The following is a 25,221-nucleotide window of genomic DNA, read 5'->3' as shown; positions in this document are numbered from 1 at the left end:
CTCCAGGAACTGATATAAAATCCCCAGATTTTAAAGCCTTTCATGGCCTTGCCCCTTCCTTCCTTCCTAAGTTACTTATACTTTGAGTTCTGCTCTGTCCACTATGATCTACCAACACTAGCTTTAATGAGGTTTCTTGAAAATGACACTCCAGTCACCCAGCTCTGCCTTTGGAATGACTATCCCCCATGCCTGGAATGCATTCCCTCTTCCCCTCTGCCTCCTGGCTTCCCTGGTTTCTCTCAAGGTTCAGATCAAATCTCTTCTCAGCAGACCTTTCCCAGGTCCCTTCACTGCTGAAATTCTATCCAGTTTACCACATTTACATATATGTATATGCCCATATATACAAAAATATACACACATATGTATGTGCATATGTACACATTGCCTACATTGTATGTAGGCAACTGTTTACTCGCTGTCACCCTCATTAGATTGGGAGCTCCTCATGTTTAGGGAATGGTTTTACCTTGGTTTGTATCCCTACAACTTAGCCAGTATGGCACATAATAGATAATTAATACAATATTCATTGACTGAGAAAGACAAAGAAAAAGCTGTATACAAGAAAGTGTTCACTTTTTTATGTAAATGTCTGACGGTGATAATGTTTATTTGCAACAATTTCTTTTTTAATAAAGAAAACATGAAAAAAAGCAAGAGATAGACTCTGATGACAGGTGCACCGGGAGGGTTGGGCTTTCTAAATGGTCAGGCATGCCTGGCCCTCTAACAGCAGGAATTGACAAGGGTCAGACGGACATTTTAATTCTGCTCTTCTTCCTGATGCCAAGGTCACTGCACCTTCTTGAAGACTTGCTTGCATACGACACCTTGCACCCTCATTTCCTGGAAAACAAATATGATTCATAAATACCATTATTGTTATTGTTGCTGTTATTTTTCCTTTTTATAGATGAGGAAACTGAGGCTCAGGAAAGTGAAGTGATTTACTCACAATCTCATGGCTAGTAAGTAATTAAGCCACAACTTCTGACTCCAAGGCCAGTGCTCCTTCCCTTATACTAGACTCTTAAAAAAAAAAGAATCCACAGCTTTGTGGGCCTTGTATTGTATGCCCCTTGCAGTGATCCTCAGAAGACCAGGAGAAAGAAGCCTTTTCTCCCCCTCATTCACTCCCAGCTCTTTGCCCTTTGAAACTCAAATTGGTGCTAATTTTAGTCTGCCTTACTCAGTAATCATTAATGTGTCAGCTAGGGAGCTGTACAACCTGGCCTCTGACACTGATCATTCTTGGATCAACCAAAATTCCATCCCAGAGCAAAATTTTATGTATTTCAGAATACACAAAGCAAGCATAATGAAGTTGAAAGCAAAGTTAATGTAATTTATCTGCCACCTGCCTGGGTTCCCTACTTTAGAGGCAAAATGAAAGTAGCGGCAATGCCTGATTTCTCCCCATTCCAACCTGGCTGCAACCATGTGACAACTGCTACTGTGGGGAAAAAAAACAAAACAAAGGGAAGGCACTTGACCTGTGTTTCAGGAACATACCAGATGCAGCTCATTGCCTTCGATCCAGTGTGTCCAGCCTCGGCCTTCCTTCTCCCCTTTCTGCACACACTGGAGTTTGTCACCATCCCAGCTCACCTTGGTCTGCCGAACAAACACAATGAATGAGTGAGGGCGGGGTAGTAACTGAGTACGGAGTCATTCTGGGGTTCAAGTGCCCCTTTTTTCTACTGTGTTAAAGTCAGTTTCATTAAAGAGATTTTGTAGCAACAGCACTGCCACTCTAATCACCCTTTCTAATTAAAAAGCCTAAATCATTAAAAAAAAAAAGTTATGAAGCACTCCAGAAATTTCATTTAAAAAGAGTAATTACTGATAGAAAAAAAAGTCCCTGCTGCTGGAAGTTGACCACCTGATGATATGCAAAAGCTGAGGAAATGGGAGTACCACAGGGGTGAAGGAAGAATTTCCAGTCTTATATATTACCATTAGCAGGTGGTGGTGGTCTAATAAACAGCTAATTAGTGTTATGGTTATTTGTGTTTTTCTAGCCATTCAAGGGTCGCAGTTCTCAGAAGTAGCCAGTGTCCATCTTCAGTCTCTTTGTTTAGCATTCATTTAGTACCTAAGTGTGAGACACTGTTTTAGGCACCAGAGGGGAATGGAGATTTCAAAGACAAGCAGGGTAAATACTCAAGTTACCTCCAGTCAAAGTAAGGCAATAGTACATATGCACAAATACCTTTAAGGAATGGAAAAATGAACAAGGAAATAGCACATTTTATAAATGGCCTATGGGGAAGTAACAACAAAATGCCATGAGAATTCAGAAGAAAAGAAGACCATTTTCAGTTCAAGGAAAAGGAAAGACCTCATGGGATAAATGGATTAGGAGTTGGGTCCTGAAGGATGGATAGAATTTCAAGAAGTGGAAGGGAGAAAGATGGGCATTTCAATGACAACTGAAGTGGCAACAAAGTAGAAGGCACATTCAGGGAATGGTGAGAAATCCTATTTGATTAGAGAGGTAAAAGGGAAGTAAGGGACAACTATGGACAGAGCACTGTGCCAAATCAAGACTAGTCTTCCTGAGTTCAAATCTGGTTTCAGATACTTACTGGCTGTGTGATCTTGGGCAAGCCACTTAAACCTGTTTGCCTCGGTTTCTTCATCTATAAAATGAGCAAGAGAAAGAAATGGCAAACCACTCCAGTATCTTTGCCAAGAAAACCCCATAAAGGTTCATGAAGAGTTGTAGATGACTGAACAACAACAGAAAAAAGCAAGAGATGAATTTGAAAGATGGTTGAGCAGCAGAGAATTTTCACATTTTCCCCTGGGAATCATCTACCCACTCACACATAACATTATTTTTAATGGGGCTACTAATGTGGGAAGTCAGGGAAGTGCTGCAAATATAGCTTGTTTAGCTTTTAGCAAAGCATTTAATAAAGTATCTTACACTATCCTTGTGGAATTGATGGACTGATCTGGGCTAGACAATAATGAAATAGCACAGTTAGATGGATTGAGAACGGTTTGAACGGCTGGCTTCACAGTAGTTAATGGTTCAGTGTTGAACTGAATGACTGGATAAACATTTATGAAGCACTTAGTATATGCCAAACACTTAAGAGACTGAGATACAAGTAGAAAAAGCCAGATAATTTCTACTATGTTCTCAGGTTCTCATGTTCTAAGTTCTCAAGAAAGTTCATTGAAAGGACAGGTGGAAAGGTCTGGAACTCTGAAGGGCATCAGTACATGTGACTTATCAGATCTCCAGACAGTGTCACTGGGATGTGAGCTTGGTCCCATGTTGTTTATCATTTATAGCATTGGCTTGGATAGAAGCACAAGATGGCAAAATCAACAAATTCAAATGACAAAAAATTGTAAGGGATAACTAATACGCTGAATGATAGAAGAATCGTTTAATAAACATTTATTAAGCACCTGCTATGTGCCAGGCACTGTGCTAAGTGCTGGAAACCCATAAAGAGGCAAAAGACACACCCAAGAAACTCACAGTCTAATGGATCAGTGCCAACATCCAAATGATCTTGAGAGACCAGAGCGCTGTACTGAATCTAATGAGATGAAATTCAGAAAGGGAAAACATGAAGTTTTATACTTGAGACCTAGAAATCAACTTTGCAACTCTAGGATGGGAGGAGGAATACTTAGAGAACACTTGCGGAAAGATCTGGAAAATTTTAGTGGACTCCAAGTTGAATATGAGTGAGTAGTGCAATGTGGCAGTCAATAAAGCTAATGTGATCTTGGCTTGCATTAAGAGAGAAATTTTGTTGTTCAGTTTGTTTCAAACTCTTTGTGACCCTATTTGGGGCTTTCTTGGCAAAGATATTGAAGTGGTTTGCCATTTCCTTCTCCAGTTCAGTTTATAGATGAGGAAACCAAGACACACAGGGTTAAGTGACTTGCCCAGGCTCACACAACTAGTAAATGTCTGAAGCCAGATTTGAACTCAGGAAGATGAATCTTCCTGACCCTAAGCATGGCATTCTATCCACTGAGCCACCTATCTGCCCTAAGAGAAAAATAGCTTCCAGAGATAGAAGATGACAGTTCATATATAGTTTGTCCTGGTCAAACCACTTCTGGAGTATTGTGCTCAGTTCTAAGTATTGAAGTTTAGGAAGAAAGGACATTGCTAAAATAAAGAGCCCATGCCTGGAGATCTGATGAAGAAGATAGGAACATTTAGTCTGGAGCACAGAAGATGCATGGGGGCCACAATAGCCTTCTTCAAGCATCTGAAAGGCTTGAAAGCACATGAAAGAGGGATTAGATTTGTTCCAGTTGGCCCTGGAAAAGAGAAATTGGAGCAGTTCCTTAGAAGTTTCCAAAAAATAAATGTAGACTTGATTTCAGGAAAAGCTTCCTAAGAATTAGAGCTACTCCTCCTCCAAAAAAAGAAGGAAGAAAAAAGGAAGGAAGGAAGGAAGGAAGGAAGAAAGGAAGGAAGGAAGGAGAGGGAAATTGTCTTGGAAAGAGGTAGATTCCTCTTTAAGTAAGATAGGATGGCTGCTTGCATTATATTCTACATTACAGAAGAGAATCCTTTGAGTATGTATTGAACGCAGTGACTGGAGAACTGCTTTCCAGTTCTAAAAGACTGTGATTTATATTTTTGGACATGACCGATACAAAAATTTCTTTTACTTGACTATGCATATTTAATGAGGGTGTTCTTTTGCTTTTCTCTGATGGGGTAGTGTGGAGGTAGGGATAGGAAGATTAAACTCTCCCCTACCTCCAAAAAAAAATAAATAAACCAAAGCAAAACCAGAGTTTATCAAAGCAGTTTTACATGCACAGAACAGAACAAAAAGTTTAAAAGGAATCACAGATGAGCAGGACAGCTTGTGAAGAGAAATAATGAATTTATTATACACTTTTTTTTAAAAAAAAGCAAGTTGTACATAATAAAAAGTCACAGTTCCATGTATAATCTTTTTGTGTTCTGTTCTATATATGGGAATACTAATCTTATATGATATTTATGTTTACAATAAGAATATGCAATTTTTTAAAAAAAATTCTGTTTTTCTGCTTCCCAGTTTTTAACTTTGGGCAATACTGCAAAGAAAGTAAAAATACTACCCTATTTCCTCTAATTTTTGTTGTGTTGTTTTTCAGTCACGTCCAATGCTTTGTGACCCCATTTGAGGTTTTCTTGGCAAATATACTGGAATGGTTTGCCATTTCCTCCTCCAGCTCATTTTCCACTGGTTCTAGAATCTCAGGGCAGTTTTCCTTGATAATTTCATGAAAGATGATGTCTAGGCTCTTTTTTGGATCATGGCTTTCAGGTAGTCCCAGAATTTTTAAATTGTCTCTCCTGGATCTATTTTCCAGGTCAGTTGTTTTTCCTATGAGATATTTCACATTACCTACTATTTTTTCATTTCTTTGGTTTTGTTGTATAATTTTTTGATTTTCCATAAAGTCATTAGCTTCCACCTGTTCCATTCTGATCTTTAAGGAATTATGTTCTTCAGTGAGCTTTTGGATCTCCTTTTCCATCTGGCCAATTATGCTTTTTAAAGCATTCTTCTCCTCATTGACTTTTTGGTTTTCTTTTGCTAGTCTATTTTTACTATTATTATTATTATTTATTATTATCATTTAATATTATTATTATGTATTATTATTATTCTATTTTTGTTAGTCTATTTTTTAAAGTGTTATTTTCTTCAGCATTTTTTTGGGTCTCCTTTAGCAAGCAGTTGACTCATTTGTCATGATTTTCTTGCTTCACTCTCATTTCTCTTCCTAATTTTTGCTCAACTTCTACTTGATTTTCAAAATCCTTTTTGAGTTCTTCCATGGCCTGAGACCAATTCATATTTTTCTTAGAGGCTTTGGATGGAGGAACTTTGACTGTGTTGTCTTCTGTTTGTATGCTTTGGTCTTCCTTCTCATCAAAGTAAGATTCTAGTCTGATTTTTTTTCTGGTTTTTGTTCATTTCCCCAGTCATTTACTTGACATTTGAGCTCTTTGTCAAGGTAGTTCTCTGCTTCCAGTGGGAGTGGGGGTGTAATGTCAGCTGCTTGATCCTCCCACAATCTGTGGGCCTAGGGCTTCAGAAACAGTGGCTGCAGCTGCCCCTGCTGCTGCTGTGGCTGCCAAGGATTCCTCCGCCCACTCCCCCCTCTTTCCCCCCCTGGGCCTGAGGCAGGGCCACTCCACTCTCCTTCACTGGTCCCACAGACTTTTCCCACTGACCTTCCAATATATCCTCAGTGTTTTGGGATCATGAAGTCTGGAAACCACCACAAGTGTGAGAGATTCAATCTCCCCAAGATCTGCCCTGGTTCTCTCTGTGCACTCACGGCCCATATTGGCCTGAGCTCTGCTCCCAATGTGTAATGACGGACATATCCCAGTGACCTTCCAGGCTGTCTTGGGCTGGAAATTTGCTTCACTCTGTCATTCTGTGAGTTCTGCAGCTTCAGAATTTGTTTAGAGCTGTTTTTTACAGGTATTTGGCTGGGCTTGGTGGAAGCACTCTAGAAAGACTGTGCTATTGCTCTGCCACCTTGGCTCTGCTCCTCCAGCTCATTTTCCAGATGATGAAACTGAGGCAAACAGGGTTAAGTGATTTGTCCAAGGTCACAAAGCTAATAAGTGTCAGAGGCTGGATCTGAATTTAGGAAGAGTGTTTTTGATTCTAAGCCCAGTGCTCTATGCACTGAACAACCTAGTAAGAGCTAATGTAGGGGGAGGAGCCAAGATGGTATAGTAACAACATGGATTTGCTTGAGCTCTCCCCCCAAACACAATCAAATACCTGTAAAAATGATTCTAAGCAAATTCTGGAGCTTCAGAACCCACAAAATGATGGAGAGAAGCATATCTCCTGCCCTAGACAGCCTGCAAGTTCACTGGGAAGTGTCTATTGCACCACACTGGGAGCAGAGCACAGCCCAGTGTGGGCCAAGCTGGCACAGAAGAGACCTAAGAAGGCCTCAGAGGGACTGAATCTCAGGCACCTATGGCGATTTCCAGATTCATGACCCCAAAACTCAGAGGACAAATTGGAAAGTCAGTGGGAAAAATCTGTGGGACTTGTGTGAGAGAGTAGAGCTGTTGGGCCCCAGCTCCAGGGCTGTGGATGGGGTGGAAGGACCTGCAAAGGAGCCCCTGGCAGCAGCAGGGGCAGGGGCAGCAACAGCAGCAACTGTTTCTGGGGCTCTAGGTGCACAGCTTGTGGGGGGATAAAGCAGAGGACAGTACACCCCCCATTCCCACTGGAAGTAGAAGACTACCTTAACAAAGAGCTCAAAAGTCAAGTAAATGGGTGGGGAAATGAGTAAAAACCAGAAAAAGAATCTGACCATAGAATCTTACTTTGGTGACAAGGAAGATGAGAGTATACAAACAGAAGACAAAGTCAAAGCTAGCAGACAGAAGATAATGATTTTATGAAAAATCAAGAAATTATAAAACAAAGCCAAAGAAATGAAAAAATATCCAACAATGTGAAATATCTCATTGGAAAAACCACTGACCTGGAAAAGAGATCCAAGTGAGACAATTTAAAAATTATGGGACTACCTGAAAGCCATGATCAAAGAAAAGAGCCTAGACATCATCTTTCAAGAATTTATCAAGGAAAACTGCCCTGATAGTGTAGAACCAGAGGGTAAAATAGATGTTGAAAGAATCCACCGATTGCCTCCTGAAAGAGATCCCAAAAGGAAAACTCCTAGTAATATTGTAGCCAAATTCCAGAGCTCCCAGGGCAAGGAGAAAATATTGCAAGCAGCCAGAAAGAAACAAATCAAGTATTGTGGAAATACAATCAGGATAACATAAGATTTAGCAGCTTCTACATTAAAGGATTGCAGGTCTTGGAATATGATATTCCAGAGGTCAAAGAAGCTAGGATTAAAACCAAGAATCACCTACCTAGCAAAACTGAGTATAATACTTCAGGGGAAAAAATGGTAATTCAATGAAATAGAGGACTTTCAAGTATTCTTGATGAAAATACCAGAGCTGAATAGAAAATTTGACTTTCAAACACAAGAATTAAGAGAAGCATGAAAAGGTGAACAGGAAAAAGAAATTATAGGGGCTTACTAAAATTGAACTGTTTACATTCCTACATGGAAAGATCATATTTGTAACTCTTGAGACTTTTCTCAGTATTAGGGCAGTTGGAGGGATTATATACATATAGACAGAGGGCACAGGGTGAGTTGAATAAGTAGGGATGATATCTAAAAACAAAATTAAGGGGTGAGAGAGGAATATATTGGGAGAAGAAAGGGAGAAATAGAATGGGGCAAATTATCTCACATAAAAGAGGCAAGAAAAAGCTTTTTCAATGTAGGGGAAGGGGGCAGTGAGAGGAAGAGAGAATCTTACTCTCATTGCATTTGGCTTAAAGAGGGAATAACATGCACATTCAATATGAAGATCTATCTTACATTACAGGAAAGTAGGGGGAAGAGGATAAAAAGGGGTGGGTGTGGATAGGGAGGTGGGGGGAATGATAGAAGGGAGGGCAAATGGGAGGAGTAAACACTTTTGAGAAGGGATAGGGCCAAAAGAGAATAGAATAAATGGGGGCAAGATAGAATGGAGGGAAACATAATTAATCTTTCACAATGTAACTGTTATGGAAATGTTCTGCATAGTGCACATGTGTATTGAATTGCTTGCCTTCTCAGTGGGATGGGTAGGGAGGGAGGGAGAGAAGTTGGAACTCAAAGTTTTAAAAATGAATGTTAAAAATTATTTTTACATGCAACTGGGAAATAAGATATACAGGCAACTGGGTATAGAAATCTATCTTACCCTACAAGAAAATAGAGGAGATGAGGATAAGAGAAGGGAGGGGTGTGATAGAAGGGAGAGCAGATTGGGGGAAGGGGTAATCAGAATGCATGCTGTCTTGGGGTAGGCGGAGAGGAGAGATGAGTAAAAAATTAGGAACTCAAAATCTTGTGGAACTGTCTATTGAAAACTAAAAATAAATAAATACTTTTTTTAAAAAGGGAAAAAAGAGGTAACGTAAACCAACTTCTAAGGATTACTACTGACAAATGGGGTCTAAGAGGCTCTAGTAGGGGGAAGGGAAAAGGATATCTATGATCTAAGATACCCAAGCATTAAGTCATTCAAGGAGCTTTGAAAATCCTGCAACAGAGCACAAATGAACAAGTTACATTCCCCAAATCAATCCGGTTTCCATTCTCTGACTTTGAAAATAATCATCTGATGGCCCACTTTTCTCAGGCCCTGAGTCTCTGAGGGGAACTTTGGCTGTTATGCCTGGCTCTGGGTCGTCGAACCTCCTCCTGGTCTGTTCTATGCCTTCTTTGCTCAGACCATCAACCTCTGCCTCCTCCCCACTAGATACTTGGACTCTGGCCCTGGGTCTCCCAGCTCAGAGAAGTGAGCTTTTGCCCTATCTTGCCAAAGGTTCAGGCCTCCATATCACTACTACTCCTGATCTAATCATGCCATTTATTCTCCCATTCCCTCCCAGTCCTCCTTTGCAGCTACCCTTCATGGACTGTTTCCCCCCTTAAATGTAAGCTCCTTGTGGGGAGGGCTTACTTTACTCACTTGTACTGGTATCCTATACACATATAGTAAGCAGGGGATACAAGCTATTAAAAGGCATCTAGGTGGCACAGTGGGTCTAAAGTCAGGAAGACTTGGGTTCAAGTCCAGCCTTATACATTTATTAGCTGTGAAACATTGGAGAAATCAGTTAACTTCAGTTTCCTCAACTGTAAAATGGGGATAATAATAGTACCTACCTCTGTGAGGATTAAATGAAATAATATTTGTAAAGTACTTAGCAGAGTGTGGCATGTAGTAAACACTATGCAGATGCTAATTATTATTATTAAGTGATTAAGAAATCCTTTATCTAGTTCTTAACACTAATCAGATTACTCAATTCATCAATATTTTCTCTAACTTTAAACAAAGTTATTAAGAAATAGCCATGCTACATGGAAAAGACTGATTGAGTAAGCAGATACAGATAGAACTCAGTGTTATAATCAAGTAAAATTTACAAAGGAGAAAATTGACAGGGTTTTAGTAATATGCATAATCCTTATGTATAAACACCTGGTAATTAGGGATGAGTATTGAGCAGCAGAAATGGTCTTAACTCATATGACTCTTTTACCCTCAATCTAAGCATGTCAGAGGGTCATGAATTTAGAGATGTAAGAGACCTTAGAGGCCACAGAGTCCAGCCCTTCCATTTTACAGATGAGGAAACTGAGGCAAAGAAAAATTAAATGACTTTCCCAGGCTCACACAGGTAGCTCACACGGGTATATGATGTGGGATTTGAACCCAGTCTTCCTGACTCTAAGTGCAGTGTCCTATTTTCTACATCAAGCAATTTTGGGTTTATCTGAGGGAAGGATGGGGGAGGAGAATATTAGGTAGAACAGGAAGATGTTCTGAGTGGCCTAGGAAGTTTCCTAAATCCCACAAGCTGGAAGAAACTCAAGTCCTTTCATTTTTCAGCAGTTTGGGTATTCCCACTATCCTTCTCTGTGTTGGACTCCTGACTTTCCTGACTTTCTCTCCCATGCTCCATGCACCCAGGTACCTTCATTTCCTCTCTTCCTCAGATTCCTTTTATGTATAGTCCCATTAGAATATAAGCTTCTTGAGGGCAGGTACTGATTTACTTTTGGCTTGTATTTGAATTCCTAGTGCTTAGCACAGAGCCTGGCACATAGTAATTGTTTAATAAATGTTTGTTGACTTGACTGGCCAGCAGGTACACCCTCACCTAGGTGTTAAGAATCAGGATGGGGAGATATTGGAGTCCAGAGACACTGAGTGGTAGCCCATTCCTGGGTGGTAGGTAGGAGTTGAAAATCAGATCATGGAGGTCAGAAGGGGCAAGAAATTGGTTATAGTAAGGGGTGGGGAGGGGGGAGACGGTACAAAAAGTAGAATAGTAGCCAATGGGGGCAGCTAGGTGGTGCAGTTGATAGAACACCAGCCCTGGAGTCGGGAGAACCTGAGTTCAAATCCAACCTCAGACACTTGACACTTACTAGCTGTAAGACTTTGGGCAAGTCACTTAACCCTAATTGCCTTGCCTCCCCTACTCCAAAAGAAAAAAAAAATAGTAGCCAATGTCTTTACTTGAAAAAGTAGTAAGTTTGTTGAGGAAAGAAGACTCAGGAAAGAAAGTTTTCTTTCTCCTTTTCATCCTTTCTCCCTGTTACAAAGAAGGTCCTTTCTTTTCAGGAATTAGCTTTAGACAGAACACAGTGACTTGCATGTATTAAAGGAAGGCTTCTTGCCCCAGTGTGGCTTCTTCCACGCTAACTAAAATTATTCTATTTCTAAATTAATCTGAACAACAAATACCCCTAAGAGGGGTAAGGGAGATACTATCAGGCAATCTCCCGTTAGGGTGATAGCTTATTTTGCCCAAGTTCCTTAGATGTGGCAGCGGCTAAAAGGCAGGACTGTAGTAATAACTTTGGGCCTTGGATACAGCAGAGAAGAACAGTTACTTGAATCAGAGAGGTGAGACTGAGGCCTGGAGCAGCACCTGGTCATTAACTCCTCAATAACCAATAGTGGGATGGGACAAAGAGGGAAGAGCATGGAATTGGGAGTCAGGAAATCAGAGTCTAACCACTGGCCCAGTCAATGAAGAATGAACTGCATGTTTCAAAGATCACATCTCATCTATAAAATGAGGGGCTGAGCTTGACAATCTCTTAAGCCTCTTTTCAACTCTGATGTGACTATTATATCACCTCATTCCATACTCCCCAATCTCCTCCATAACCAGTTTCTTCTTCCTTCTCCCCACCGGCCAGTCCTGAATCTGTACCTGATGCTTAGTGAATACCTATGAACCAAAAGGAGTTGAAGTTTGAATCAACTTAGCAATAGAATTAGGAAAAGAGTTCTTAAATTTTTTTAGCGAAATGGACCCCTAGGGCAGTCTAGTGAAACTTAAGGACCCTTTTTCAGATAATATTTTTAATGCATAAAATAGAGTACATAGAAGATTATAAAGGAAACCAATTACATGGAAGCAGTTATCAAAATATGTGTGTATATATATATGTATGTATATATGTATTACATGAAGGGGAATAATGTAAATATAGTTTTCATGTGTTGTTGTTCAGTTCAGTCATATCCAGCTCTTTGTTACCCCCTTCTGAGGTTTTCTTGGCAAAGACAAGAGTGGTTTGCCATTTCCTTCTCTAGCTCATCTTACAGTTGAGGAACTGAGGCAAACAGGGTTAAATGTCTTGCCCAGAGTCACCCAGCTAGAAAGTGTCTGAGGTTAGAGTTGATTCAGAAAGATGAGTCTTCTTGATTCTAAGCCCAATGCTCTATCCCCTGCACCACTTGCCCAACAACATACACATTAAACATGCACATGTACATATGTGTGAACCCCAGATTAAGAACCCCTCTTCTAGAGAATCATAAGGCTGAGCTCAAAAAGGAACCACAGCGGACATCTGGGACATTTATTTTATAGATGAGGAAGGTAAAACCAGGCAAGGGGAGTTACTTTCTAAGTGGGAGAGATAAGATTTGAACTCATGTCCTTTGACATCAAATTCAGCATTCTTTCCACCATGATATGCTTATTTGAGAGAAAGAGAAATTTTGAGAAATAGACATCTGGAGCTCATTGCTTACCTGGAACACTTCCTACATTTCGAACCATCAAGTATGATGAAAAGAGCAGTGGGTTTGAAATCAAAGCACCTGGGTTATAGTCCCAACTCTGCCACTTTATTCCTATACAACCTCTCCCACACACTGTCATAGATCAGGCCCTCATCATTTCTTGCCTGGATGAAAGGCTCATAATTACTGTCCCTGCCTCCAGTTTTTCTCTTCTCCAATAATTCTTTCATGCAGCTGCCAAAATTATATCTTCCAAAACACAGGTATGATGTTTATCTTAAAATCTATAGTATTTTTCTTTTGCTTCTAGGATAAAACAAGGTCCTCAGCCTGGCATTGAAATCCCTCCACAAACTGATTCAAGCTTAGCTTTTCTGACTTATTTGACATCACTTCCCTTCATGCATTATATGCTTCAGTCAAAACAACTTACTATAGTTATTCTCCAAACTTTTATTCCCTCTCTCATATCTGCCATGTCTGTATATTCTCACAAAATGTCTCTCACTCTGGAAATTTCCTCCTTATCTCAACTCTTAAAGTCCCTAGCTTCCCTCAAAGTTCAGCTCAGGTGGTAAATCTTATGAAAATTCTCCCTTCCTCTCTTCCTTTTCTCCATCCTTCCTTCTTTCCTTTTTACTTCCTTCAGTACTTCTTTCCTCCCTCTCTCCTTTTCTTTTCTCTTTTCTCCCTTTCCTCTTTTTTCCCTTCTTTCTCTCCTCTGTACTTCCTTCCCTCTCTCCTTTCTTTCTTGTCCTCCTTCCTTCTCTCCCTTCTTCTTTCCTTCCTTCTCCTTTTTTCTTCACCCTCTTTTCTTTTCTCCTTTCCTTCCTTCCTCCCTTCCTTCCTCCCTTCCCTGAATGACCTTGCCAAGTCATTTTCATTCTCTGAACCTTAATTTCCTCATTTGTAAAATGAGAGGTTTGGACTTGGCGATCTCTAGTCTTATGTAATTCTGATAATTTATGATGAATTTATGAGTCTATATAGTATTCTATCAATCTAGTATTCTCTCTCCTATCTTTTTTTTTTTTAGGACTTATCCATGTTTTAGAACTTTGATCCAAAACACGCATGTATTGGATCTTTGGATCAACTACTGCCCTCTACTGACTGGATTAAAGAATGTAAAAATACAGACCATGGAACGAGCAGATTTACTGGCTAGAAAATGCCAAACAAGCATTTTGTTTTAGTCTATGCATTGTCTTGTTCATCTTCCCACTATGATTCTCAATCATGGAAGACTTCTTTCAAGTTCATCCAGACATTTTACAAATATGCACCAATGATCAAAAGGAGAACTGGGCAAAAAAAGTATTCTCTATCTCTTATTCTTCCACCACTAAAAAAAAAACCCAACCAAACTAAAAAAAAACAACAATAACCCATATCTTAAAAACTATGTCTTCCACAAAGCCTTCTTGAATGCCCTCTGTCTTTGTATTTTCTCTTTGTACCAAACTAAGTTCCAGGAGGTTGGGGGCTATGTGTCTCCCCCCACCCCACCCCCACATACACATACTTAATAGCATTTTTTCTAATTACATATAAAAATAGTTTTCAACATTCACTTTTACAAGATTTTGAGTTCCAAATTTTGTTCTTCCCCACCCCCGCCGCCGTCTCCTCCCCTCTTTCCCTTCCCTCCTCCCTCTTCAAGCCAGCAAGCAATCTGATATAGGCTATACATGTACAATCATATTAAACATATTTCCACATTACTCATATTGTGAAAGAATCAGAACAAAAAGGAAAAACCACAAGAAATAAAAAAGAAGAGAGAAAACAGTCTGCTTCAATCTGCATTCAGACTCCACAGTTCTTTCTTGGGATGTGGACAGCATTTTCCATCATGAGTCTTTTGGAGTTGTCTTAGATCCTTGCATTGCTGAGAACTAAGTCTATCAACGCTAGTCATTGCACCATGTTGCTGTTACTGTGTACAGTGTTCTCCTGGTTCTGCTCACTTCATTTAGCATCAGTTCATGTAAGTTTTCCACGTTTTTCTGAAATCTGCCTGCTCATCATTTCTAATAGAACAATATTATTCCGTTACGTTCATATACCACAACCATTCCCCAATTGATGGACATCTCCTCAATTTCCAATTTTTGCCACCACAAAAAAAAAAAAAAAAACTGCTATAAGTAGCTTTGCACATGTGGGTTCTTTTCCCTTTTTTTTTTTTTTTTTTACCATCTCTTTGGGATACAGACCTAGTAGTGGTATTGCTGGATCAAAGTGTATGCACAGCTCAGGGGCTATGTCTTAACCAATTGTGTACTTTCTCCAGTGCCTAGTCCAGTGACTGGTAAGTGATCTGCATATAATAGATGTCTAACCAATGTTTGTTGAGTTAAACTGAATTGAAAAAAAGCATTGATAGAATTGACAGAGGCTAAACTGAATCATTTTGAAAGGAGGATGACACATTAAATGTGGAATGGGCAAAGAATAACTAATGACTATAAGACAGAAGAGCAATTAGCTAATTCGTAAACTAATCTTCTACTTTTACTCTATATACTAATTTTAAAATTAAGTTATCTTGCCTTGATTAGCACTATCAGCATATACATAGTTATTGAAGTATATGAATCTTGCTTATAAGAATACAAATACTTTCATTTATCAATGACTAGAATGAAGTTTTTATATGAATACTTAGTTTTGGGAATCAAAGTATTAACAGTATGAATTTGCTAATTGTTTACCCTTACTTCAACCAAGATACATACACACATACTTTCTCAGATTATTAGAGCAATAATGGATATTAAGGCTCTAGACCACCTTTCATCTTATAGATGATGAAGAGACCTTACAGACGGGTCCACTGAAGTTAAGTGATTTGCCCAGGTTAAATATCTAGCTAGTGACAGAGTTTAGGCCGTCTAGGCCCCATGTGGCAGGTGCAACCCTTTGACTGAATTCAAAATTCACAGAACAAATCCCTTTAATAAAAGGATTTGTTCTGTAAAAGTTGGGCTCAGCCAAAAGGCCACACTCAAGAATCTAGAAGGTCACACGTGTCTCGAGGCCACAGGTTCCCCACCCCCGGTTTAGGCTCCAAACCCAAACTCTTGACTCAGCCCAGTGTTCTTTCGCTGCTGGAGAAGACCATGCCATCAGAGAAATAATGACATGACTTCCACTTGACTTTGTTTTGAGTGAGGGAGGGCTGTGCAGGTCACCAGCCTCACTTCTCCTCCAGAGTCATCTGAATCCAGTGACCAGATATTCATTAGGATGACTGGAGATGACCCAGGATGAGGCAATTGGGGTTAAGTGACTTGCCCAAGGTCACACAGCTAGTGAGTGTCAAGTGTCTGAGGTGAGATTTGAACTCAAGTCCTCCTGACTCCTGCACTGGTGCTGTATCCACTGCACCACCTAGCCACCCCACTAATAAAGGTAGAAACAAGAGAATCATAGGTGTGGAAAGGAATGTGAGTATTTACTTAATTTTAATCCATCCTACTGCTTTCAATCAGGAACATACCTACTACTAATTATATTAACACTTGGGCAAATTGCTTCACATCTTTGGATCTCAGTTTATTCACTGAAGAACTGAGAGGAGTGGACTATACAATCTCTAAGATCCCATGAAAATATGGGGCCCTGTAGGATTACGAGGGAAGGAGAACATGTGATGTAACTGATGCATGCTACATGCGTTTTAAAAATAATTATTAGAAACACAGGAAGTATGAAGGATCTGGTTCTATGAGGAGGAATCAAAACACAAGCACACTGCAGTATCCTGAGACAAGGAAGTGATTAGAGACCGTAAATGAGATCAAGGTCAAGTGATCAATATCCACTGACTCAAAAATCTATCGGTCAGCTTAGCTAGAAATGGGCCATCAGAACATCAGGTTGGAATGTGGGAGAGTCTATTATGGCAACTACATCAGGAGGCCAAGCTTAAGGAGAGACATCATTAAGGCCAGCAGTCATGGCACCAATGTCACATGCCCTATACTAGTGTAGAACAATGAGTAGAAGAGACAATTTTACCACCCAAGGCAGAGTTAACCACCATAATTCAACCATGGGAATTTTCTTTAGGTGGACCAACCAAGAATCAATAGAGGGGAAAAGAAAGCAGGAGTAAGAACATCCAAAGCATTAATATTGCCATGAGAAAAAGGAAAGCCTAACATGCAAGATGGGGATAGTGTTTTTTTCTTTTTTAAATTAAATTATTTTATTTGTTCTACAATCTCTTCCATATATCTTAGATTTTTTTCTCCCTCCCTCCCCCTCCTTCCCCAATCCCTCCCTGAGATGGTGTGCAATCTTATATAGGTTCTACACATACGTTGCTATTAAATACATTTTCACCTTAGTCATGTTGCATAGAAGAATTAAAATGAGTGGGAGAAATCATAAAACAAAACAAAACATAACACAAAAGAAAATAGTCTGCTGCATTCTGTGATCCAATTCCATAGCTCCTTCTCTGGATGTGGAAGGTGTTTTGCCTCAAGAACCCATTGGGAATTTTTTAAGTCCTTGTGTTGTATTGAATACCACTGCCTCTGAGGAGGGCATAAGGGAGAACAGGGGAAAAATGTTCTCCACCTTCTTTAAAGAGAGGGCAGAGATTATAGATGAAAATATTATACACATTGCCAGATACATATGCTCTGTTAGCTATTTTTGCTTACCCATTTTTTCTAATTACTAAGAAGACATGTAATTATGGTATTTAAAAAAAATAAACAGTCACCAAGGCATCAGTAAAAAAACAAAACAAAACATTTTTATAAAGGAAAAAAAAAAAAACTTTAAACTAGAGAACCTGAGTGAAAATAGTGGCAACAAGAAATGATTAGCAGGTTTTTGTCTCTAATGCAAATGGGCAGAGAAATAGAAGTGGCTCCCATTTCCTGAGTCCCCAGTGGAGCTACATGTGAGAATGAGGTCAGTGAGAAGGATAAGGCCAGTTGCTAAAAGTCCCTGAAGGGAGGTGAATTTGTATAGTCAGCCAAAGAGCTCTCCCACTTTTCCTTTCAGGTCCTTGCTGCTCCCCTTCTATGACCTCCACTCCCATCATTCAATCAACAACCCTGAACGAGTAGAACCCCTGACTCTGTGGTACTCTACCCCACTGCAATCCCCTCCTCTCCAACCTCCTCCATCAGTTTTCCTCTTCTCCTCCCCTCATTGCAATCTAATTGCCTCCTATTCCATTCACTCAGGACTTTGTTCTCTGTTAACAGGTGTAGAACACATGCAAACATATACTGTAAGAAAAAAATGAATAGGTGACCTGAATGTACAAGATCACAGCAGTATAAAAAAAATCTTAGAAGACAACAAACTTAGGTACCTTTCACAGCACTGATGGGACAAAAGTCATAACAACTGAAAACAGGGATCACAGTCTCATCTAGGTACTGTTTCTCCTGGCAGTCTTTTGGAGACACAATGTCTTAGCATCATATTCAGAAAGGTTTAATTAAACGAATACTTATTAAGTTGCCTTACTTTCTTCAAGGTAGAGTACTAGAGTTTAGAGATACAAAAATGAAAGACAAATAGCCCCTTCCCTCAAGGAGCTTACATATTACATGAGATTATGAATGTAACAGGTATCTAACTATGAAAATAAAAGGTTCTTAGAAGAACGGAAGGCTTCCCAGGAAGTGCTGCTAGAGCTAAGCCTTAGAGATGAGGATTATGAGAAGCAGAGGAAAGAGATGGAGGGTGGGAAACATGCAAATGCATGAAGCAGGAGTGAGCATGGTGAGCTGGGGAAGCAGTTAGTAGCTCAATTTGGCTGGAACACAGAGTAAGTGAAGGGACTTACATAGTGTGAAATAAGGCTGCAAAAGCATATTGTTGATGGATGGTCAAGGACCCTGAACACCACAGAAAGAATCTGTCTTCTGTTCTAGAAGCAATAAGGAGCTCTAGAAGGCTTTTGAAAAGAGGAGTGAAAAGGCCAGATGAATGTCTTAGAAAGATCACTATGGTAGTTGTGTGGATGATGAATGGAGAGACTGGAAGCAAGAGGACCAATTAGAAGCCTATCGCAACACTCCAGGAGAGGGGTAATGAGCGCCCGAACCAGAGAAGGGGCAATGTAAGTGAAGGGGAAGGGGATGTTATATGCTTCGGGAATAGTAACCAAGTCTAGAGAGATCATAAAGGCTGAGTGGGAAGGGAACCTTTAGACTACTGAGGCAAATAGCTATGACTTAATCTGCTTAAGGTCACAAAGGCAGTAAGCAGCAGAGCCACATCTGAACCTAGGAACCCTCTCTACATTCCTGGTGCTCTTTCCATACCATAGGGCATTTCAGTGAACTAAGGAGGTCTTGCCCATAGATAATACTTCAGAAATATTTATGGAGTTAAATACGCTGCACTTTGGTCCTGTGGGGACTGAAAGTTAAATGAAATAAAACCCATATGTAGCTTCACTGAGACAATCTTCTCTAGAAGTGTGAGCTGACTTCTGGACTCCCTCTTTTTTTTTAATGTTTCTGATTGAACTTGCTCCTCAAGGCTGGGGAGAAAACCCACATATGGCCATGGCCCTTTCTTTTATTAAAACTTAGAAATTCAGAAAGGGACCCTGCATAGAGTCTACCAAGCTTTGAGAGCAGAGATCACTGAGACTTTGCCTTCCTTGAGAAACTTAATTAGTCTTTGTTTAACTAGAATATTTGTTTAGTGGCTCCCAACAAATAGCTACTATTAATCTCAGAATGTAATTTAGCTTAGCTGGCTTACCACCTCCAGGCATTGTTCCACGTTTGATTTCAGTAGAGGCAGAAAATTTTTTAAGCCTTTTATTCTCTTGGGAGAGCAGGGCCATGTTTAAAGGAACATCACATTTCATCTTGAACCAGAAAAGAGGAGATTGCTTGTGTTCAAATAAGAGGAACTATAGCTCTGAGATTTAGGAAAAAGGCTTTGTAACACCAGAAATAAGATTCTTCCCTCCTCCCACTGCCAAGATGCACCACACAGTCTCCAAGTAATCCTTCAGATCTTGGGGATGTTGAACACATTCAGCATACAAATTGCTACCTCTGCTAAATACAGGAAACCAAGAGAGAAACAAAGTGCCTTTTTGAAATTTTGGAGCTGTTTAATGACTAAATTAACTTCATAGCATCCTAGAGCTAGAAGGCTCTTGAAGAAGTCATTAAGTATAATTCCTTATCTCTATAGAAGCAAAACATCTCTAAACAACATGGCTATCCATTCCCTTCTTAAAGAGATAGAGATGACACATTTTCCCTTGACCACTCATTTCAAACCTCACTGTCTCATCCTGTTGGGAACAATATCCCTTGGTGGGCCCACTTGGGGGGCAGAGTTGTAACTAGGAATCTCAGTGCCTGGGTCAAATTTAGTTGAAGTGTGTGGAGAAAAGAGGAGGAAGATAGACAACTTTATGTCGCTTGCTAGCAAAGTCATTGTATACTGGTTCTAGATCCTGGACATCCAATGCATCACAATCCTCCAGATCTAGAGCAATCTGCCCTGATTAGGTATAGTTATGCCAGCATGGTGATGATGCAACCCTTGAGGGGTGGGAGGAGCTTGACTCAGTCTTTGTGGAGGACTGCCATTTACTGGAAGGAAATATGCCTCCACCCCAGATGTTGGTGCTCTGGATTAAAGCCTCAGGTCACCCTGTGCTAGTTACAGTTTGTCTCTGGCTGATAAACAGGCCCAGACTGATAGATGGCAGATTGCTTGGATAGAAAGCCATACATTGTTCTTTGAGGTATGAATGCATGACCCTCCAAACTTGCTTTACATGCATCCTCTGGTGCTATCCCCAAATTAGGGGTCATTCACACTTGTTGGTATGAATTTTTAAGCTAGAAGGGATTTTAAGGTTCATTTGGTCAAATCCCTTCAGAATCCAGAGTTTCTGACTCCAAGTTTAGTTTTCTTTACTATGTTTCCTACCCCAGATAAGAACTAGAACCTAGGCCAGGAGTACAGAACCTGCAGCCTTGAGACCACATGTGACCTCCTAGGTCCTTGGGTGCAGCCTTTTGACTGAATCCAAGTTTTACAGAATAAATCATTTTATGAGGGGATTTGTTCTGTGAAGTCTGGATTCGGTCAAAGGGCTGCACCCAAGGACCTAGAGGACCACATGTAGCCTCACAGCCGCAGATTCTCCACCCCTGACCTAGGCCTTCTAACTATTTCCCCAGTGAAGAGGAAGACCATATACAAGATGTTTCTAACTAAGAAGGTAAGACAATTGCCCAATGGTGAGTAATGCTATACTTTCAAACACTTAATCCATAAGCATTTCTTAAATACTTACTATGTACCAGGCACTGTATTGAGTTCTGGGGCTACAAAGACCAAAGAGAAAAACAATTATTTCCTTCAAAAAGTTGATATTCTAACAATGGATATCCAATGTAGAAATACAAATACATATATGTAAACATACGTGTGTATGCATGTGTCCATATATACATATATGTGTGCATGTATATATGTGTATACAAATGCATACATACATATGCATATATACATTTATATATATCATAGATACAAAATACAAAGATATTTGGGGAAGGAATTCCTGAGGAACCGAGAGTGGTAATATAGGAAATCAGAAAATGTTTCATGGGGAAAGTGACACTTGACCTGAATCTTGAAGGAAATTTAGTATTCTAGTAGGCAGAGGTGAGGAGGAAGGGAGTGCATCCCAGGTGCAGCAGGGTGATATCAGAGAGATAGGAAATGGAATGATTTGTGTATTAATAGCAATAGACCAATATGAGAGGGAATCAGAGTGGGTAGATGGGAGTAACATGTAAAATGACTGGAAAGAATTGAAAGAATTAGAGTGCAGAATGAGAAAATGTATGTGTGTTTATATAGTATATTTGTGTGTTTATGTATGTATGTGTGTGTATATGCATACATGTACATGTATAAGTATGTGTATATTTCCTTTTGCACATGGCCAGTTTGGACATTTGTTTAATGACACATATTTGTAACAGAGTTCTTATTTTTCTTTCATTCTCAGTTGTAGGATAGAAAGGAGAGAAAGCAGAATCTTGCTGATCGCATGTTACCCATCCCCTTACATAACGCAGAGAGCCATGTATTTTTGGACATAGCCACTGTGTGTCTAAAATATATGTAGTATATTTAATATATAAAATATATATTTTGCTAAATTGTGCTTATTTTTATCAGGGCTTTTTCTTCTCACTTTTTAATAGTCGGGTGTTTGAGACAAGGGAGCAGAATCAGTAACAGTGACTTCAAGAAAAAGAAAACCATTTAAACACTTTTAAATGCACAGAAGAGAACAGAAGGAAGTACCAATAAGCCAGACAATTTTGAAAATAATATACTGAATTTATTATGTATATATTTTTTAAAGCAAGAATCATGAAATGGAAATCCATGGTTTTATGTACAATCCTCTCTCTGTATTCTACTGTATATGTAGAAATGCTCCTTTTTTGGTCTTTAAGTTCATTACAAAAAACATTATATAGACAACAAAGAAGAGTCATTAGATTTAACAGTTAAGAAATCATTGATATCTTTGAGCAATTTCAATCAAGTGTTGGGTTGGAAGATAGATTTTACAAGGTTAGAAATAGAGTAAGAAGAGAGGAAATAGGGGTACTAAGTGTAATACGATTGAGAAAGGGAAAAGTATAGGATGACAGCTAAAAAAGAATGGTGAGTTATAGCAAGGCTTTTTTCTTTGGGTAATTTCAAAATTACAAAAATACTGGATTTAGGTTGAAGAGATTTCGATATATTTTTAAGAAGCAAATGAAGAACTAGTAAATAGAGAAAGGCAAGATTAGACAGAGGAGGGGATGATAGTGGGGATAATGTGCTAGAGAAGATAAGAGAGTCAGAGTATATGTGGAAGGGTTGGTTGTGGCAAGGGGAAGCACCACCTTTTCAGAGACTGGAGCAAAGGAAGATAGAGGTAGGCATCATTTTGTGGATCTATAAAAGAGGAAGGGATGAGAGGGAGTTCTCAAGTGAATGACCTAATTTTTTTTCCATAAAGTATGAAGTGAAGACCGCATCTGAAGGGTGGGGAGAAAGCAGTGCTTTAAAGGACAAGGAAAGAAGGTTTGGAACAGCTGTTATGGTAAACAGGATAGACAATGATTCACAGAGAAGGAAAAGGATGCCTTCTAGTGGTGGGGGTCCAGTTGAGATTAGAAAACAAATCTGTAGCGACCCTAAGTCAGCACACTTGTGTGATTTCCTATAACTCTGTTTAGCTCCATATGAGAAAGAGGAGAGAAAGCAGATGGTAAGAGTACTCCACCAATCAAAGCTGGGAATTGGAAAGTATGAGTAGTATAAGGACAAGGGAGCAAGTGATTCAAGAGTAGAATGGTTTGTGGAGTTTACTGGTTCACTAAGGGTTCTTTCTTGGTAAGGGACTAGAGCATGACCAGAGCAGGGGTGATCTTGCAGGTCATGGTGAGGATAAAAAAGTTTCAGGAGTAAGACATTACGATAGGAGAGTGTGATTGGAGGAATTTCAGGGTTCTTTGATGGGTATGTGGCTTCATTGAGATTTAGTCTCCCGTTTTGCATATTGCAAGTCTTCTCACCCGGTATAATTCCTGTCCATTTCCCCCATAAATTCTCAAAGTACTAGAGAACTTTGTCTAGTTCTTTTAATATTTTTTTGATACCAGTGCCAAACGTGAATGGTCTAACATTTATCATTCACAGTGCTGTGCTGGAAATTTCATTTGTGGTAGGTTCCGTTCTATAGCTACGAATTTCAGTTGGTTTCTTCACTTTACAAGAAAAAGTATTTCATTTTCTTCCTTCAAACTAAGATCAACAACTTCTATTTCTCTTAATGCTGATGGCTTTATATGACGGAATTACTCAAAGAGGGCTCTGTGTCTGCACACTAGTAAATCTGTCATTTATTTATCACTATCGTACAATAATCAGTCATGATAACCTTCACCTGAGTGGAGCCCTGGATGGAACCTTAGAAGTCCTTGCTCTTGGGAGGAAAAAGTAAAACAAAAAAACCAAAACAAAACACAAAAACAAACCATGGTCCTGAGATTCACTCCTTGACTTACCGAGAGATGAAGGATGATTACTGAATCACAGGATTTTCATTCTTTATCCACTACAGAGTTTTTTGGTTTTATTTTAATTCATCTTATTTGCTAATTCGAGATCCTAGAAACCCAAAAGCAAGCTTATCCAGATGGTGCAGAAAAATGAACAATTTGGGAGAAAGGGATCTGGCTGATCCTTGGAAAAATTATGAAGTTGACAGGTTGCTTTCAGTCGTTCCTTATCTGAGTCTCTAGAGTCTGTTCCCTTTTACCTCCACTTGGTGTTCCTTCTCCCATTCACTTTACATCATCCCTGGGGAAGGGCAGTGCTATATTTTTAAGAAAAGTTTGGAGGTGGGAGAAACAACCCAAAGGATAGACTTTCTAAAAATATTTTAGATGTATAATGGTTAATATAGTGCGTGTCTTCTCTACTGGGAGAGAGGGAGAGAATTTGGAACTCAAATTCTGAATGTTAAAAATTAAAAAAATAATATTTCAGGCATTACTGTAGCATGTCAAAAGAGGAAATAATTTTGGGCAGCGAGACCTCCCTACAGCTCTACATACCATATAATTGGCTTTAACTCATTTGTCTGTAGGTGCTTCCAGCCCTAGAGGTGGCAGATAGCCACTTACCAGTAAAGAAAATGGAAGCTAGTGCCTCCAGTGTAAGCCCAGGACCCAGAAGCACCAATATCACAGGTCCAAGAATGAGATGAGAACCTGAGACTGTGATGCTTAGAAATCAAGCTGGAGCATCTCCTTTTTTCTCTTCTCATACCTTCCCTTCCCCAGCAAATGAAGTGTTAGAAGCCCAAGTCACAGAGCAATCCATCTCTCCGTGGTTCCCCAGGTCACTCGGAGAAGTGAGAAAGGAGGGAAAAGCAAAGCTGATCTCACTTTTCTGTTAAAGCTACTAAAAGAAGCCCAAATATGTCCATATACTTTTGCTTCCCTAGCAACTTTTCCAGGAAGAAAGGCAATGACAGCCCTGGGAAGACATTTGCTTTGGTTAGATGAATGACATATCCCCTTAAAAGCCATCATGTTGCCCTCTTGCTCACTTTAAAGCAGTAGAAACCCAGTGACACAGAAAATCTGGCCCTCTGTAGCCCAGATACAGCAAACCCATCTCTGGGGATCCTCTATTCAGACAGTACAACTGTCTGAGAAGTGACAGTCAATTATGAGATGTGACAGACAATTCCCTCAAACTGTAATTTCTCACGCTGCCTTGGGTATCAACCCTATGAATTGATTGGGCCTTGGGTCTGATATAAAAGTCTACAATTCTGCTCAGGCACAGAAACTTCAAGTATTCTAATTTCTAATAGTTCAAAAAGATTCATAATTTCACTGGTGTTAGTACTCTCTGTCAAGGTGGCCACAGCCCTTCCACACCTTAGGAAATTATTTTCATGAATTGTTGGTGCAAAGAAAAAGAGCTGTCAAATCAAGAATTTGGTC

At 39.7% G+C, this 25,221-nt stretch overlaps 1 protein-coding gene across 2 annotated transcripts in view; it reads right to left on the bottom strand.

Annotated features, from left to right (window-relative positions):
- Positions 1-369: 369 nt before the first annotated feature.
- RBP1 (retinol binding protein 1) overlaps positions 370-25,221 on the bottom strand; it is a 46,378-nt gene continuing 21,526 nt past the window's right edge. Inside the window, exons 3-4 of one of the 2 annotated variants that reach the window (XM_072613516.1) lie at positions 1,519-1,620; positions 370-852 (exon numbers count right to left, since the gene is read on the bottom strand). In XM_072613516.1, coding sequence (XP_072469617.1) covers positions 799-852; positions 1,519-1,620 — 156 coding nt within the window. In that variant the 3' untranslated portion in view covers positions 370-798. The remainder of the gene's footprint in view (positions 853-1,518; positions 1,621-25,221) is intronic. The other variant, XM_072613517.1, reaches the window with a different exon arrangement.

Source organism: Notamacropus eugenii, chromosome 5 (assembly GCF_028372415.1).
Source record: "Notamacropus eugenii isolate mMacEug1 chromosome 5, mMacEug1.pri_v2, whole genome shotgun sequence".
Taxonomy (NCBI): domain Eukaryota; kingdom Metazoa; phylum Chordata; class Mammalia; order Diprotodontia; family Macropodidae; genus Notamacropus; species Notamacropus eugenii.
Note: the sequence above shows the minus strand (reverse complement) of the source record. Positions and strands in the feature narration are given on the sequence as shown.